Source organism: Psittacula echo, assembly GCF_963264785.1.
Source record: "Psittacula echo genome assembly, chromosome: 4".
Classification (NCBI taxonomy): domain Eukaryota; kingdom Metazoa; phylum Chordata; class Aves; order Psittaciformes; family Psittacidae; genus Psittacula; species Psittacula echo.
The window spans coordinates 113,676,242-113,695,653 of record NC_137738.1 but is presented as its reverse complement, the minus strand read 5'-3'; the positions used below and the strand labels follow the sequence as shown (position 1 = coordinate 113,695,653).

General features: G+C 41.1%; 1 protein-coding gene across 1 annotated transcript in view; it reads left to right on the top strand.

Annotated features, from left to right (window-relative positions):
* The window catches only part of PCSK2 (proprotein convertase subtilisin/kexin type 2), a gene marked incomplete at both ends in the record, with an annotated part of 104,768 nt that overhangs the window by 33,486 nt on the left and 51,870 nt on the right, over positions 1–19,412 (top strand). The window contains 2 exons of the mRNA XM_080616361.1: positions 17,211–17,324; positions 18,990–19,098. Of these exons, the coding sequence (XP_080472487.1) occupies positions 17,211–17,324; positions 18,990–19,098 (223 nt within the window). The remainder of the gene's footprint in view (positions 1–17,210; positions 17,325–18,989; positions 19,099–19,412) is intronic.

Sequence of the window (19,412 nt, the reverse complement as noted above, 5' to 3'; positions counted from 1 at the left end):
ACTTGTCTTGGTATAGTTCCCTTGGTTGCTATAGGAAGAGGATTCCTGTTTGGACTGTTGATTTTCTGAAAAGAGGAAGGGAAACCTCCATGTTAAACTTACTTCCTTGTTTCCAGATCTAACCATATCGCCTAAATCTCAACAGTCCTTCCCCGGGTTGTACAGGGCATGTTCTGAGAAAAGCTATGAAAATTTTCCTGTCAGACTAACTGAAAAAATCATTTTCCGAAAGAAAAAAAAAAAACAACTTTTGAGACTCAAACTCATTTTATTTCTGACATTGCAGCCACAAAAATAACAGAAACAAAATCAACCTTTTCATATGTGAAATACCGAATTGGGGGAAAATACTGTACTGCACCAAGTGATTTTATTTAGGGGAAAAACCACCCTAGTTTCATTTTGTTTCAACCTTGCTGGTCAGAACTTCTACGAGATTTTATTTCATGATAGTTTTTGCTTGTTTTCTTCAGTTTCATTATTTCCTTCCAAATGAACGTCCAGTTGCCACAATGTGAAAAGTATGTTTTGTGCAACCAAAAATAGCTAGTGCGAGACAACCTCTAAAAGAAGCAACTGATTATCAGCCAGGACTACAGCCTTCTCCTGCTCATAGAAATGGGTAACTCACTGCTCTTCTTAATTGAATCTAAATGGCTATGAATGGATCTAAAGGCAGTAGTACCACGGTGAGGGTTAGAGCTTCTCACAGCTGTGCAGACCTCTTGCTCTCTGATGCCAGATATCTTTAACAAACCTCCACTGGGTCTTTGGTCCATAGCCATTGTGAAAAATAGAAGCAAAGCGGCTTGGCACAAGCCAGCTGTTTCTATTGCCAATTCACTGAACAATGACCATTTGCTGAACATCTGCATTGAAGGTTTTTTTAGTCCTGTTTGGATATTACCCTCGGAAGCCATTGATGGCTAAAATTGTCTCAAGAGTTGTATCATGAGCAAATCCAGGGGAGCTCAACTCACCCTGCCCCTTCTAAAAACATCTACGGAGGCTAACGTTTCCCTCAGTGAGGGCATAGCTCTTCTCCTGACAGCTTCTGTTCTTTCATGAGCTTCTGTTCTGAGGATGGAATGGGAGCTGAGTGTTGCAGTCCTCCAAAGAAGGAAGCATTTTTTACTCATAGGTTATAATTCACTGAAAAACAAACCAAAACCCCCAGTAGTTAATTTGACATATACAGAAGTTTAGGCATGAATCATAGAATGGTTTGGGTTGGAAGAGACCTTAAAGCTCATCCAGTTCCAAACCCCCTGCCATGGACAGGGACACCTTCCACTAGACCAGGTTGCTCCAAGCCCCTGTGTCCACCCTGGCCTTGAACACTGCCAGGGATGGGGCAGCCACAGCTTCTCTGGGCATCCTGTGCCAGTGCCTCAGCACCCTCACAGGGAAGAGCTTTTTCCTAATTAATGATTTATTTCTTTTTTACTTCCAGGAGTCTGTTTGGAGAGAAACCTGGAAAAGGGGATGTAAATGACTAGATTTGGTTAATTTTGTCTAAGGAAGAAAACTTCCTGCAGTGAGCAACTTGTCATAGTGAAAAAATGTTTTTTGTTCCATTTCGGAGTTGCCATATGCACTCTCAGTGGAATGTGGAGTTTAATTATGAAATGTTTTCACTTTCATGTGTCAGTGAGGTTCGGAAGAAAGTTTGAGTGTATGAAAGAAATGCAAATTTCAGACTGAGAGGTATGAAAAAGGGCACTGCTTTTAGGAGTATGAGTCAAACTGACGTCTGCTGGTGTCCTGCCATTCACTGTGAAACACTGAACATTTTTGCATAAAGGACGTATTTCCCTAAAGACAGCTGTTTACCTGAGAATGCTATTTGTCAGGAGAATCTACTCATCGTGGTTTTCTTATTAGCACTGTACTTGAGAAGTGTGTGCAAGGTGAATTACCTACCTGACTTGCAAACAATGAATAATTCAGTGTAAGCCATGAAGTCAAATAAATCTCAAATACTTTGTCTGCCTGCAAAATAGATGATGGTGAGGAAGGGACTGCTTTGGTGGCTTAAGACTTGCAGATCTCCCACTGAAATGATCTGTCTGAAGTAATTTGTGGTATTTCACGGTACATAATGAAACAGTCTTTAACTACATGTTTCAAAGCATGTTTCAGATATGGAGTATGCCCATTTCACAAATGCTGGAAATAAACAGAGGGGAGGCTTTAAATTTTCCAAAAGGTCACACAGCAAAGCAGAGCATATGCAGGAGTAGCTTCCAGATGCTAATCTGCTGCTTTGGAAGGGAGGGGAAAGAAGAAAATTAAACCCAAGGTTGGATTACAGCCATTTGTGGTCTTTACAGCACCTGGGCAATGAGAAAGCTGAGATGAGAACAGGGGGAAAAATAAAAACCAAGAGATTAGTGCAGATCCTCTGAAGCCCAAAAGAATTAAACAAAGCACAGTAACCTTAAACTGTAATTACTGTTGTCATTTAGTGTTTCCACATGCATGATCTGGAGGCTCAGGGGAAATTACTGTGCTAGAGGCTATCTAAGCATAAAATAATAACCGAATTGTATGGAGGCATTTGTCCCTGGGTATAATCCAATACTAGTGGTCCTGCCTCTGCTCCTGTCCTTGCTTCCCCGCAGCTCCTTCCAGCTTTTCGCAGGATGGCGCTTCCTCGTCCTGCATAACAGCCGCAGCAGATGGAGAAAACATATTTACGTCTCTAGCGCGATACAGATTTGAGTGAGAGATCTCTGTGTTCAGGGGACTGTAACCCAAGTAATACTTTTTCATTTACTGTTTCATTCTTGCTGTCAATAAGCAACTAATTTTTTTGCATAAACTATGCACAAGTTATGTAAGTGAACGTGTCGCAGTTTATATCTTTAAAACATATAGGTGCAGCATTTCCCAGAAAGTAAAATCCAACACCCCCCTGTCTTTGCATTTTCAGATGAAAAGAAACAGGCAGGGAATGTGTGTCTTTGTGCTACTTTAGACTATGCTACTTACCCCAAATGTGTGTTGGTGGGCTGGGGAAGGTATTGTTTGGCAGAGAGATGTATCAGTGATTTCTTAGCAATTAGGGCTGTGTTGGTGTTGCGTGGTTTTTATTACACTATTTGCTCATGGAAATGGGAACTCTTTCAGATCTCTGCAAGTAGGAAGCTGACATTTAGCTCCTTTCAGTTTTCCTGCCCCAACTGCCAGAAGCATCCATAGAACGCCAGGACAAGACATATTCTTAGCTCTGATCCCAAGCTGCAGCACTGCCTCCAGGCTGAGGTTCTATCTTCTTTGTGTGTGTTACCCTCAGATGGAGATGTAGAATGAAAGGATAAATAGTTTTTGTCTCCTTTGTGAGGTGATTTGAAACCTCTTTTAATATGTTTTGCCTGACTAGAGGAACTAGGGACCTTGATGAAAGACATGATGAATGCTGTCTGTGAGATTTATATGGAGTTTTCGTGTCAAGTTGTGAGTTAAATTGAGAGAGGACATATGACGGGGGTATAGGAAAGAACTTTTCTCAGTTCTGCCTTTATTTTCTTTTGTGAAGGTTGACAGCAGGAAAGGGATTTTTTTTGTTTTCCTCCATGTTTTCCATAAGGACCTCGGGTGAGTTTTCACTGGACAGCACAGTAGCTTTCCAGGACTCTGGTTTCCTAACAAATCTCAAGGCAAAGCAAACCAAATAACCAGCTGCTTCCTTCATCCCTGACTAAACCATGAGTTCAGTTACACACTAGTGTAAGGCATGAGGTGTTTGTGCTTTCTTCCTCTCTAACCATTGTCTGCTTTGTGAGTTATAATGGGAAGATAAATTGCCCTGGACAATTTCCTTCACCTGTAGGCACCTGTGGAGGAACAGGGTGCCTGGCTTAAATGAGGAGGAGGAGACACGTGTGAAGGAGCAAGTGCCTCAGATGGGGATCACGCTGGGATTTTTGCCCTATTTCTGTGCAGTGGGTCACATGAGCTTATGCTGACCCCTCCACAAGCTCCAAGATGGAAATGCTGGAGAGGAGCAACCTGTGAGCCAACACAACGTGCAGCAGTGCACATACACTAGGAGGTCTCCATGTCATGTCCATGTGCCACTGCTGCTTGAGGAGCACTGAACATACTGGTTCACGAGGCTCTGCATGCTACTCCAGCCTCATATACACATCCCTTCTGAGCATCCCTGCTTCCTGATTTCCCCTCAATAGCCTCAGCATCTTTCCCTCACCCGTGGGTTGTGTATTCTGATTAGGTTACTTTTTTTGAAACAAGCATTCTCCTCTGAAGCAAAGAATAATAATTTGTCCTCACAAGTTCAGCCAAGCAAGTTTGAACTTGAGTTCAGCCACAGGGAGGCTGTTAACAGTTTTTCTTCTCACAGGCATGGTGTTAAACACAAGAGATGGATGTTTCTCCAATTGGCAGCAGTGAAAACCTGAGATTTCATGGAAATGAAAGGAGTGAGTCTGTGTTTATCCTTGGACAAAAAGAGGTCTGGGTCTTTGCACCTCTGGAGAATTGAATCTCAGCCAAGAAGCTAGCACCAAATGTGCATTGTTCCACTGCGGTGGTTTCACCTGATGTTGTTCTCAGTGGTGTTCCTGAGTTTAGGTATTCTTGTCTCCTAACCTCCCTGTTTGTTCCTCTGATACCATTCCCACTTTTTTGTTTGTTGCAGGGATAGCTGGTGTTGGAATAGGGAATACGACTGCATTTAAAAACCTGTTTCTAAGCTAGAGCACTTCCCTGATCTTATTTGCAATTCAGTCCAGGGTGACATGTGGCAAGATGAAATGAGGGAATACCTTGAACTGGGTTTGCCCTTTCTGCAAGGGAAGCAAGGAACAATGAGGAGCTCTACGCATAGAAAGGATGATAGATTTCAGTCCTTTCCAGGGACCTCAGGGGTTTTTGTTTCCCCATTTGGCAGATCATGGTTGTTACTGTCAGTCTCATAAAATGACATTTTGAGCCAAGACTTTGGCAGGGCCATCCCTTACATAATTCTGCTCCGTCTCTGACAGCGCCTCGTTGTTCCTCATTTTCATTTTGTGATGGTCATTCATGGGTACAGCTCACCTTGCTCTTAGAAGAAAGGCCCAGAACAAAGGACGTAATCTCTGATGTTATTATGTTGTCCACAGCTTGCCAAGCCCGTGATTCTGTCATTTAGCACTGGATGTTTTACACAACTTCAGACTTCAGTGGCCTGAGGCGTGGGACTTCATAGCTCAGTATAGGTGTCTGTTCAAACCACCATAAAGTCAGTCCTTCTGCGGTAGTAGTTTATTTCTCCAGACCTCCCTTTTGTTGTCCTGTGAAGTGCTGGTAGTCTCAAGCCACTTCTTCAGTGCTTGCCTTAACACAAGTTGATGCTGGCTTTTTTTGAAGAGCCCTTAAATATGTGTGCAGCAGGCACTATTAGTATTAAACAGAGATTCATCACTTCTTATATCAAAGAAATGTAATTTCATGAGGGAAGCTTCTCCATTAAGTTTTTATTCTGTGGAAACCATAACATGGATTGGGGCTGAAAGTCTGGACACAAAGAGCCATTTCCATAGAGTTCACATGCATCATTTTTGATTGTCCGCTGTGTGAAACCTGAACAAGTGATTTTCTTTTGCAATTTGCTGAATACTTGTCTCAATGGAAATAAACTAGGAAAAGCAAGAAATATATAATAAGATAGCAGTTTACAGGAGTGTATGTATATCTTTAGGGATAAGCAAAAGTGTATTTTGGGTTTAGCCTTTCTCAGACCCTTGGGGTACAGCCTCTTCTCAGTGAGTGTGAATACAGAGGTCCCTATTAATATTAATGCATGTTATGCATGTGTACTGGGAGGAGAATATACCCCAAAGCCTAATTACTTTATGCAAATAACTGAACTGTAAAGATACTCCCTCATTTCTGGGCAAAAAAAAGGCAGCAAAGTTCAAAGAATTTGCAGCAGGATGATAATTTTATAATTTCATTTAAACCAGCCTGTGCTCTGACCCAGTGGGGACAAGGGAAAGCTCTGGCACCAAAATCCCTGCTAGCGCACTTGCACCTCCAATTAATAATGAGTTTTGTCATCTTTGGGGGGCTGCTTTTCATTGCTTTAGGCAGTGGATAAATAGAGGGGCTTGTGACAAATCTGAACCGGTTGGATGTCCTGGTCCCTTGAAATCAAGGCACTTTGTTTCTAAGATTTCTGACAATTAATTTAATTGTGCAGATGTGCTTTGGAGAGAGGAGAGACTTGGCCAGCAGCCAGCGGGACAGGCTGGTGGAGAACATGGGCAGGGATGTAAAAAGCCTCTCTGCTCAGGGGGTTGTTGAGAAAACCCATGAAGGATATTCAGATCAGACTTCTGTGCCTTGTACTGCCCTGTGTCCGCGACAAGCTGAGGAGAGTTTCAGCTGGGATCAACTCAGTGTATTAATGCCTCAGTTTCACAGGTGCTTCCTTCCCTGTTAATTCTCTGTGTGCTCTGTTACATGGGGGCTGGCTTTGTGCCCCAGCATGGCATCTCTTCCCTGCTTTGCTGACCCATCTCTGCTCTGTGTTAGGTGTCCTGCCTACAGTCTCACACTAGATGTGATCCCTTTGCCAAATCACTTATGTCCTGTTAACTTTCTTGTCAAGAAAAGAGCTGTAGGCTTTCCCTAGGGAAGTGTGGGTTCAATATGCTGCTCAAGCAGGCACTAGGCAGTTTGTGAGTTCAGGGGCAGAAGGATGGATTTCTGCCACGTGATGGCAGCCAGATTGTAGGATGAGGTGGGAAAAGTGCCCTGATGTAGATATCTCTGCCTTGGCTGTGCTCTCTGCTGCAGTGCTGGGCACCGGTGAGCTCTGCAACTGTGCTGTTTGTGGGCTCCAAGGAGGGGAACATTGGAAGATTAACAGAACAATTCTGATATACAGGATGTCTTGACAAGGATCAAGGTCAGCCTTTGAAAGTATACAATTAAAAACTGATTTGGGTAAGGGCCAGAGCAATAGGACATCAGCTGCTTCTTTGCTTTTTGCAAACCAGTCTCTTATTTGCAGCTTTTCCTACCTTTGCTCTTGATAAAGAAATTGTTCTCCAGAAGCAGTCCTGTTTTGATGCTTCCTCTGTGGCAGATGGCCTGGCCCTGGCAGCTATACACTGCTAACCCAGTGCTGTACAGCAGTGATACATAAACCTCTGCTCATTTTATTAACATGCTTTGTGGCAGGGATCCATACACCTCTGAATCTAGGAGCTGAAGAAGTGCAATTGCAACCTTTATGGTTTATAGCCCGATCAATACAAATCATCAGTCGCTTCCTACTGGGCTGGAAAAGACATGCATGGGAGCAAGCTCCCTTGTTTTTTCTGTCCAGTGTATTTATGGTAATAGAATAAAGAAGTAGCTGTGCTATAAACAACTACTCTGCTGTTGGGTGCAGGAGCAGATACATGAATGCGAGCAGCAGCATAATTGCGGTTTTCGCTCTGTCATAAGATTGGCTTCTGTTTTGTGTCTGGCTTCTTGTTACAGAATTTCCTGAGAGATGACATTGTGCAGCCCATGTAATTCCCACCAGGCAGCACTTTAGGAAGATCAGTGGTTTGCAATTCCATATCTCAACTCCACTGAGATAGCAGCAGTTCTGAAGGCATTAAAAATAGACAAGAAAGGCTCACTAATACATCACTACCACTCATGTGAATCTTGAAGTTTAAGTATTACAGGTTTGAAATATTAGAATTAGCTTAGACTTTCTGGCAGTTGTTGCTGTATCACTGCAGGTGGGCAGGTTCATAAAAATAGCCTTTGTTTTTTATTAAAGCTAAATGGCCTTCTGCAGATGTCATTACCACCTGGCTGGGGAGGTGTTGACAGCAGTGGGCAGTAATCAGTGCTAGCAAGCTGCCTGCATGGTGCAGTGGGGACTTGAGTCAGAGCAGAGACTGCAAGAGCTGACAGAGGAAGAGTGAGTGGTTGGTTGTGATGGCCTCCTCTGTGCAGAGGTGAGCCCCTCCACGTTGACTGAAACAGATGCCTCTTTGGGAGATATTCCCCAAATTCAGGCTGCAGCATTTGTTCTTGGAGCAGAAGAAACAGGGAAGGGAATAATTGTTTTGAGCAATGACAATGCAGAAGAGGTTACAAAAGAGGAGGATTGTATTCTGTAGGGCACTCACAGGGTTGTAGTCAGGAAAAAGAGATCAAAAGGCACTTGTGCTGTTTCTGAACCCAGAGTTGAGAAAGTCCGGATTCCGCATGGTAGAGCCAATCTTTTCTTCATGGTAACACCATGAGTTCAGGTTTTGAGAGCCCACAGCTAGTTTTAAGTAACTGTTTTAATTCAGACTTTCTTAAATGGATGTATATCAAATTGACTTCCAGCTTGGTTTTATGCACTGCAGGTAGGACAGCAGCACTGCCTTTCTTCCCTCCTACTGCCATGATACAATTTTTATTCTGGGAAGCTGCTTTTCGGCTGAGATTCTGGCAACAGTTTTCCATGAAAATGCTTCCCTGCTACTGGATCCAACAGGGCACATCTGCTAGAAGGGCTATAAGCAGCAGAGGAAGCTGAAGTAAACTTTTACTCTAAGCCCCACTGCATGAGAGGAGCCCCAAACAGCTCCCATTACAGTTGCCATGGCTGAATGCTGTCATTGGGCTTGGGGGGCAGCTGTATAAAAGTGTGTTGTTTTATGACTTGGTGTTTAGAAAAGGAGTACACATGGAAAGCAAAATAAATCACATAAAGGAGAGAGGAACATGCAGCTCTTCAAGGAGTGTGACATTATGGTGTATTTACTGTTGATGTGGGAAGGAGATAATCCATGTCAGTAATTCTGTGAAAGAATATGTGTATTATATTTTTCCAAGCAGATATTTCAAGGTGAATGATGAGCTATTAAATGAAATTTGAGTGGGAAGGAGGCTGTGAAGAATGAAGTAGAAGTATGATGAGTTATAGCGCAGGTCAGAAGCCAGCTTTTGAGTGCAGAATCACTTTGGAGACCAGAAGGTCTATTCAGCACATGCTACAGACTTCAAGGTCTTATCCTCTGCTGACTCAGTTTCCTTAAATGATGACGCATACCTGCACAGGCATATTGCAAGGCTCTTCCAGTCTGTCCATATGGAGTGCACTTAAACTTAAGGTCTGTGAAGCAAATTGGTGTCCTTAGAAAGGAAATACATGAAGGTAGAGGTAAAGCTGCTACAAATGATGCTTTGTGACTGAAAATCTTGAAAATCTTGACTTGTGCATTAGCACAAGTATTCACACATTTACAGGAAGTCTCTTCTGTATCAGGGTGAGCCAAGGGCACACTTCAACAGGGAGTAACTTTACCTGCTAGCTGAGTCTTCTCATACAAACCAAACTGAACAGATTTTTCTTTAAGTGATGTTTTCTGGAGACTTGCTTCATAGAATGAATTAACTTAAAATCAACAGAGTTAGAGGAATCTTTAGCCTATGAGCACTCCAGTTCTCTTGGGATGTGTCAGATATTTACTGCTTGTGTAGAAGCAGGAACCGTACTAATGGAATATCTAAAAAGGAGGTTATATAAAGGCAAACTGTGTAGGACTTCTGTCCTTGTACGACCAGTGAGCAGGAGGAAAGTCCTTTGCTGGAAGACTGCCCAGCAATATAAGAAACAACCCAAAGTTATAAATGAACAAATGACAAAGAGGGATTTATTAAATTAGAAGATTCAGCACCAAGTGAACACGTTTCTCTCTTGTACTGCATAGATATATCCAGAAGCTAGTCTCAATGCCAAAACGTTTACAGTCTTAAGGTTGGCCTAGGCCTGATTCCCATTTAAGCTAAAACCCTTTTAGACCACAGAGAGGCTGCAAATATAACTTAGACCTACCTACTTTGGGTATCACCTCAAAGGTTGATGGTGGCCTTTGTAATCAGTAAAAATCATTCTATGAGAAGACTTTTGCTGTTGAGAAAGAAGAAAAAAGGGGGGGGTGCTCAAGAATGATGTTTTAGGAGAAGTAAATCTGCAGTACTTGGCAAAGGTATGTCACAGAAGGGAAAACTGTGACTTGTAGCAACTAATTTTGCAGCTAAGAAGGCAGGATGTGCAGTTGATAGTGCCCTACGTGCATGGGGCCTCATTTTCTTTTCTGTCACCAGGCATGCTGTTGTTTACACCTGCACAGAGAAGTGGTGGCTCAGATTGATTTGGAGAGGCTGATCATTTCTGTGGCCCAGTGCGAGAGAGCAAAGTGCAAAATTTACCCACAAGCTGCTGATAAAGTGTCCCTGTGGTTTGCAATCTCTCCAAATCCACTGGAGAGACTAATGCCTGCAGTTATAGCCCATCTCTGGGGGAATTTCTTTCTTACAGAGGTCTTTGATTTTGTAACCGAGGTGACTGTCCTGCTGTCTTGCAGTAAGACATTGTTTGAAATATAAATTACTTTGACTTTTCTGGTCATTATATATCATAAAGTGTAATGCTAGCTTCTGTCTGTAGAATAAGAAGCAGTTTTTCATTCCTTTGGAAACTCCTTATGATTTCAGAAATACTTCTGCTTTTTTGCTGGCTTGTGTAAGCAGAGAAAAAGTGGGAAATAAGAAAGAATGGAGTTCCTAGAATAGCCAACACCTGTGATAGTGTGGATCCTCATATGGCCCTGATACCAAACTGAGGTGTGAAATGGTTTGCTTGTTCTTGAGGCAGTGCACTCCACATCAAGATATCCAGGGCTGTTTCTCTAGCTCAGTCTTTCTCCTTAATAAATTTTATCCTAGAGCAAAAAAGCTTTGTCAAAGAGGACATGATCCTGTAAAATTTCTGGTTTAATAAATTGACATTTCCCATGGCAGACCATCCATACCCAGCATTCACTTTACACTGCAGCCTAAACAACTCACTTGCATTTCAAAGTAGAAGCTAGAGGAGCGCTATTGATTGCTTAGCTGAGCAGCTTGAGTATGATCTGCAGCCTCTTCTTACACATTGATTCCTTGTCTCTTTACTCACTGCTTCCTGAATGTCACTGAACTGTGAGAGGCCTGCTAAATGGACAAAAATATTGATTTCTTTTCCCCTCCTTTCATTTTTGAAAGCTCCTTATTTACCAAGCACTGAGCTAATATCAGGAAAACAAAAGGTCACAAAATAAGGCAGAAGCAAGGCAATTCTTGCATATTTTTTATAAAAAATATGAACTTGGTTGAAACGCAAGTTCTTTCAATTGTGTTTCCATCATGAAAGGTTAATTGTCTGCATGGAACCTTTGGGTTCAGGCTGTTCGTATTTCACTAATGCCTGGTTGATGCTGAACTTCTAGGGCAGTTTCCTAAGTGGCCATGCCTCTGATGTTATGATTGTCAGTGTTTTTTGCAGAGGAGTTAGTGCTAGGATTTGCTGTGCAAGGCAATTGGTAGCAGTCTTTTGTCAGAGTTTAATGGTGCAGTGTTTTGTCCTTGTTTTGTTCTGCTGGGAGTGTGACACTTTACAATACCACATCCAGAGAGGGGAAAAAAGCTCAAAGGGCACTAGCTGGAGTCAAGTAGAACTGAGAAGACATCCCAAGAGGAATGACTGGGGACAGCATAAGTGTCCAGAGGCTTTAGTATGTGCTTATGGTCTATATAGACTTACAAGTGTTTGGGCAGGCAGATGAGGCTGTTTAGAGAAAGTGAAAAACTAGAACTGATCCAGAACATTCAATTGTAATAAGTGAAAAAAGCAGCAGGACTTTGATATCCAATGACACTGTTTCAACTAGTAACAAAACATAACAGTAAGGTAGAGGGATGGCTAAGATCAATGAAAAATTGACATATCTTACTGCAGGCATGACTTTTCCTATAAATCAAAGGAACTATAATTCTGTCTATGCTTGTCATTATGAAAATAGCCATTTCAAATGTATAAAACAAGAGTGACACAGGTATTTCGATAGAGAGAGAGAAGCATTTTTACTTTCATGAAACCTTTCAGACTTGTGATTTAACAGCTGCTGCATCTTTGCTGTAGCGTCTCTAACTGAGCCTACCAAGATGTGGCAAGATAGCTTGGGGGGAGAGTCCCTGTACAGAAAACTCCCCAGGGATGAATGAATACAGCTAGGAAAGGCACTTGGATACTCTGTTATGAGTAATCCTCCAGAGACACCTACAGTTAACAACAGTGACTCATTGCTATGTATGGAGAGATTCATGAGAACCTGTGGAAGTTATTCTCTTGCATCAGAGGAGCAGTTGTCATTTGATTAATAAATATCGGATGGTCGGTGATATACACAAGCCACCTGACATCCCTGCTTATTCTTCCTGGGCCTTGAAACAGGTTCAGGGAGTTTGCAATCAGATGGATCCAGCTGTGTCAAGAACAAAAGGCACCAATTTTCTACATTGCTGTGGCTAGATGGAGTCTAACAGCCTCACCACCCCAGGTTATCGGTTCAGTAGCAGAAATGAGCTGTCCCCACTGCAGGTTAAAAGTGATTCAGTTTGGTTTGGTTCATCTGACTTTAGTTACAGTTCAAGTAGGTCTGCACTTTCTTTTTGCTGGCAAGGAGGGTTGGCATTATTCCTTTTATTTTGTAGTGGAGGATCACACAAAACTTGGTTACTTTGGGGCTTTAACAAAAACGTGAAGGATGTGAGATGGGTGCTCCTCTCTGACATCTTCGGAGCTTACCAGCAAGCGGCTGTCAGACAACACAGGTGATGAGTGTATACTCTGTGAGTGGGGTTGTATTTCCCTAATAAATATACCTGTTAGGTTACATACATGGAGTGGATAGTAAAATTAAAAATGTTACTTAGACCCCCGAAGTTGCTGTAGGTGCATGATACCACATTCTTGTTACTTTTCAAAGGGAGTTAGGTGTGCACATCACTGTCTCACTTGAACTTCTCTGCCTCCATCTTTTGTTGCCTCCATGTTTCTTTGGATACCAGAAGTTAATGATAGCCACAACCAGGACAGCTTTCCACTGACTAAAGGTGTTTTATTTGATGACACCTTTGTGAATTTGGACACACTGTTCCAAACCACCTTCATGGGAGACTGATCTTCAGTATCCTTCTCATAGGGCCTAAGTCCAGCCACCAGCCTGACTTCTTTATTTCACCTTCAGGAGCAGACCTACGTTGACCTTGAGGCTTTAGAGAAAAAAGAACCACTGCTTCTTTGGCTGACGATCTCACTGCTATGTTTGTTTGTAAAAATCCATGCCTACTAGATGTCACCAGTGAGACTCCCTTTTTCCTCTGGAATTTGGCCTGAATTCTCCTGTCCTGAAGTTCTTGATTCTTGAGGTTGGGGTTGTGTGTACTGTTCCACTTTTGTGGACCCGCTGGTGTAATTTAGTATATCTGTCATTTATGCTCAGTATAAAAGAGTCATTTAACTGCAGGAGCTCACCAGTACAATTAACCCTGTTCCTTCAAAATGAGGAGCTGATTATCTTGGCATTCACGGGAGCATAGAGCACAGTTAGAGTGCTGTGGTTTCTGGCCCTCCCAGAGCAGTATTGCAGTCAATTGATTATTTTCTTAATTTGTTCTGCATCAGTATCCTGCTGGTTTATTATCATCCAAGTGACTTCATGCACTATGCGTAAGTACAAGTATATCAAAAATCAATACTTGAACCTTTTTTTCCTTGTAAAGATCTTATCTTCCATGGGCTACCTTCTTCGATACATGACCTTCATTCTCATTACAACATAGCTAATAACTTTTATATGATTAAGTCCCATAATAATAAAGGACATGCTCAGAATTTGCTCCCTACTTAATCCTATATCCTAACAAAAAAGGAATTAATAAATTAAGAATGAAATAAAGAAAAGGCAGTTGTTGTTGATAACTAAGCCTACTTTTGAAATTGTGAAATTCAGGCTATTTTAGTAAGAAAATCTCATTCCTTCACTAGTTTCTAATATGTAGCACACTTCACAGGCTCAAATCATTTAGAAATGCTATTATCAGAAGCCCAAGTCTTAAGGAATGCTGTTTAGTTAGAGAAGTATTTGAAAGGTGGCATGAGGTTGCATTGTGCTTAGGATTGAGGACTGAATTCTGGGTTGGCACCTGACACAAGTACATGGGATTATGGCTATTGCAAGATCAGAATGTTTTCCAACTATTTTCTACTGTTGCACATGTAAAGGTGTTCTTTCTTGTATGTGTTTTGGAAATGTGTTACCTGTAACGTGATCCTTAATGCATTTACATTACTGATATCTCAGGGAGGCCTCCTCTTCTTTAAGAAGAAAATCGTAAAATAGAAGCAGAATCAGATGTGGCTCTCCTGATCTAGACTGGATACGAAAGCACAAGTTCCCAGCTCTGGATAACCACCATTTTTCTCATGTAGATATGCAGCTGGAAAGAAGACAAGGGTTCTCCTGAGCCAGCTATCTGCAGCCCTAAATGGGCAGTTCTCCACTCAATTAACTTGATTCACATCATCTTTTTCCAAATTTGTTCTATTGGGATTTTTTCTGGAATATGAGGAAGTTATCTTGTCTGGGGATTATTACTTTTTAGACACATTTTTCACCAGGGTAAAAGCAAGTTCTTAGCTCATGCTGGATAAGATCCTAATACAAGGCAACTTACGTGAGAAGCTACCAAGGCCTTATCCAAACCTTTTGATTCATTTCATGACATTTTCTGGATGCTATTTTACAAGTTACCATCATTTGCAAAAGTGAGGAAAACCCCCTTTTTTCTGTAGTGAAAAAGCGGCTTCAGAATTTCTGAGACTGTTAGATCTGTGGATGGCAACATCCTATACGCCCTCCTCCATATGAAACAATCAGGAAACAGCCTACAGAGTGGTTTTAGTCCAGAGAAGGTTATACCTCCTTGAGGGGTATATTCCCTTGTCTCAGGGAATTCGAATATAATGTAATATACTACAGAAAATAAATTCTCTTTTATTGTGAAGATGGAACAAATCAGGCACATGGGGTGATCCTGGAGAGCGAGACCAGCCTGTGCTATTTCTGCAGATGTTCTCCCTCACTTCCTCCAGGTTGTCTTAAAGAAAAGCCAGGGCTCCACAGCACTGCTTTTTAATTAGTACAAGTCCTTTTGTACCGAATCCTAATTCAGTGCCTTAATGCAGCAGGTCCTGCAGAGCCAGCAAGCTTGCGTGGGAGCACAGACACATGAAATCTTTTTCTCTGGCATCCCTCTAAGTGAGGGTTGGCTTCTGTTCAGAGTTATTTTCTGTGGTGACAGCTCGGGGTTTGCAGTCGCAAGCAGAAAGGCAGGGGTGGTAACGGAGGAAGGCATAATGACAGGTGATTGCTCTGTTGTCTCCATGGCATCACTGAACCTTATCTTAGAGGTATCAAACAGTGTACTTATAGCTTTCTTTACTCTGTGCAGATACCTGGCACCACTAAGTACACCTAGTATGGGTCCTACTTCATCACCGTCCTCTTTCCAGCTTATTTTGCATAAGGTTTATTCTTAATTTTCAATCTGCTCTGCTTTTAATGAACCTGCTCAAGTAATGGAAATACACATATAAATGAAAGCACCTACCAATTCAGTATTTTATCATTCGGTACCTTTACTTTTAAGGAGTTAGAATTCAGATGAGTAGATTTTCAGACACATTTGATACTGCCTTTTCAGGGCACGCTGCCTCATCCTGCTCATTGCGAACTGATATGAGGTTTTCAGGGTTATAATTGAAGCAGTATAGCTGTGAGGAAAATAACTTAGCTCCCATCCATTAGATCCCAGTTTCATCTCAGCCTTAGGCACCTCAGTGAGCACTGTCTTTTGAGGTTTCTGCTTTAATTAACAGAGACAGAAGGACACCTCCAAGAATGACTCAACTGACACAAGATCTGATTTAGCCTTTGGATTAATTTCTCCTCTGTTGATTTAGACTGATACTGTCTGAGTTACTGTGACACACCAGTGTACCTCCCATATGCGTATTCTTAATCAGAAATGCCAAAGCCGCATATGTAGAAGTGGTTCTCTGAGTTACTAGATTTATTTAATAACCATGCTTTTTTTTTTTCAAGGAAATGCCTAAGGAAATGTTAAGGGTCTTACTGTCTTCCTGCTGCACCTCAAGATGTACTCAGTTTATGGTTTTAAGTATTCCTCTCTCATCAAGAAGGCTAGATGTTTTGAACATACCTATTTTTTAAGTAAATGCTAGGACTCTTCCTGCTCTCTTGGTTCCATGTGGTCAGCTAAAGAGTACAAAAGGGTATGCCAGACTTGACAGCACTTCTACAAGGTCTGTGAATATGTTAGCACATGCTGTTACTCCAATTACAACCATTGAGCTGGTCTCCTTTAGGAGTGCACCTATACATGGGTGCAGGTAAGGTGATTGTGGTCTGACATTTGTAGTTCCTGCCTCCAAACGTATTTGTGTCTCTTAACTTTTCTTATTTTCTAAAATGCTTGGTTAATGTTCTTCTGGATTTGCTGTTCATAAAGAAAATTATCTCTGAAAAACTATGGCTATTTGTGTTTCATAACCAGTATTTCCATGTCTTACACTTCAGACAGCTTGGTCATTTAGTGGCTTTTTTCCCATTTAGTTTTTCTTGCCAGCGTATTTATTTATCACTCATTTACTGCAAGGATAATCCCTGAAAGTAGATTGCTTTACACAACATGTTTTTCAGAACCTCAGGAGTTTGATGAAAGCACACAATGCCAGATTTTTTTTTCCCAGCAAATCTCTTTGGCAGGAAAGGCGATCTAATACTCTGAAAATACCCTGGAGAAAAATCTGGAAGAGCAAAAGCATGGTTGAAACCTGCGTGCTCATTTTCTCAAATGCCTGCATCTTGGAACAGTGACATATTGAGAATTAGTTAAATAATTTTAGCTTTTAATAAGAACTATGTTTTGATTTTGGTGGCAAAAAGTATAGCAAGAAGATTGATGATAATAATGATGCCTGGATAGGGTCTCTTTCTTATCCACATTGCAGGGTGTCTAAAATAGGTTCAAGCTGTAGTTTTCCTCCAGATAGGACACTTCTGAGTGTCTCTCCCCCATGCAGCCATTGTAGTAGTCCTGTAGCTCTCTACCTCTTGCAAATTTTGTCTGAAATCAGTCAAGATCAGTCACTGATGTCCATGCCAAATGAATGGCACAGGGACAAATAGTGTGATTTCATAATCCTTATCTCCCATGAAAACTAGGCTACAAAATCTTTGTGTATGTGGTGAAGAATGTTGAGCTAAAGATGTAAAAATTAATCCTTCCAGGTACGGAAAGCTGTTCAACAGGAAGGCTTCAGCAGAAGGAAGCGAGGATATAGGGACATCAATGACATTGACATCAACATGAACGATCCTTTATTTACAAAGCAATGGTATCTGGTAAGTTTTGTAAGAAAACCACAGTAATCGTTACTACATAGTCTACATTCAAGCCGTTCTGTGCTGTTGCAGTGCTTTGCAACAGTTCTTTCCAAGTATCTCAGAAGAACTTGGGAATGGATCTAAGGCTTGATCCTCTTGTGTTTAACTGTACCTCTTTTATGCTGGGAAGACCCAGCACATTTCAAGAGCTAAATTTCATTTCAGTCAACGGAAAGATCCTTAGAAGGCTTGAAAGAGAACTGTATTGGTGTCCTGTGGGCATTCCTGGTGTGCTGATGTGACCCCTAAAACTGCATATGAATCATGTCTTTGAGCTGTTGCCAGGTAAAACATTGTTACAGAATTACAGCAGAAAGTTCCAGTGTATTGGCTAGAAAAAGTTAAGGTTTTTCTTGTCTTATGGAAATATGAATATTAATTGAATCTCTTCTGTCAAAAGCAGAACAGCTGAAAACTGATGAATTTTGGCTTAAGCTAATGTCGAAAGAAATTTATATTTTGCTAAACTGTTTCATTTTTAATGTGTCATTTTATAGGGAGAAGTCTTCAGTCATATAAGAAAAAAAATTACATAGAAGTAGCCGAAATTATATAAAAGGTTGATAAAGTACTATGGGCCAGTTTTAAGCAACCTATTTATGATGAAATGCTTAGTAGCTGCAGTAGTGCTTTGTTAACTTTGGAAGGGTCTTTTTTGCTTAGGAGTAGTGTTTCATATTCTGTTTCCTTTTAATTAATTTCTTATGTTTAATGATTCCATCCAATACGGTTGGCGTTTTTACCCCTAAAACAAGAGTTTTCAGGTGAATGAGGGCGCATTAGCAGGGATGGGACTTAATCCTTGATGAGATGATAAAATAAAGTTTGGATTAATTCACTTCTTTCTGATACTTCAGTCAAAACGTTGCAGTGATAAAAATAACAAAACTTATATTAATTTATTCATGTTTTAGATTATAAAGTACACTAAAATGTGTTTTGAAATTAGATGTGTCTGATACAGAATCAAAATTTTTTGCATCTGGACAGCAAAAGCCATATCATTTTTCCTACAGAACTTGAGAACTTTGTAAATGAGTGAACATGAGTAATGCCTGAATGTACAGGGAACTGCCTGTATTGCAGAAACATAGAATCACACAGAAACAAGGTTGGAAAAGACCCTTGAAGTTCATTGAGTGAGCTTTACTGCTTGAAGAAGGGCTAACCTTATTATCAAAGAACTTGTTTCTGGTACTAAACCCGGTGGTCATGAATTTCAGTAAATCCCTGACTTCAAGAAAAAAGCATTTCTTGCTCATAGAAAAGTCCTTTGTAAAATCCATTGGTCTACATTTTTTTTCTGGATTGACCTACTGCCCTGACATTTTAAGTAAAAAAGTCCTTTTTTGGGTCCAAAAGGTTCAGGGTTTAACCAAATCTTATCAACCACAGAGAAGTGAATTTACACAGGGTTTGTTTTTTGATGTTTTGCTTTGGTTTGATTTTTTACTATTGCGTTATTGCAGTAGATATGAAAATGTACTGATGTGCACTCCAAAGCAAATGGAATATATTTTTCCATACCAAAGATACATGCAAAGACATAAAGCAAATTTCAGTGGCTGTGAAAATGTGCCTATCCAGTAAAAAAACCCTATTCTTTTTCCACTGATATATCAGATTAACACTGGTCAAGCAGATGGGACTCCTGGACTTGACCTTAATGTAGCTGAAGCATGGGAGCTGGGATACACAGGGAAGGGAGTAACCATAGGAATTATGGATGATGGTAAGTGAAGACTGAATGCTAATGTAATATTTTAAGTAGTTTTTTCCATGTAATTAGAGTCAAAGGAAGATTAAAAAAGTAATGATGAATTGCTTATAATGGTGAGACTACCAGCCTCCATAAAGACTTTGAGATCTTCAGGGAAAACATAAACACTTCACTAGGGATGCTGAAGCATGGATATCCAAGCATTAAAAGTAGCTTGCAATTATCACTCAGTTGTCTTCCAGGGCACACTATAATGGCCGTTAAGCCCAAAGAAAGACTCCCCTTGACTTCTGGAGGCATTGACTGGAGGATGTAATTGCTGTGCA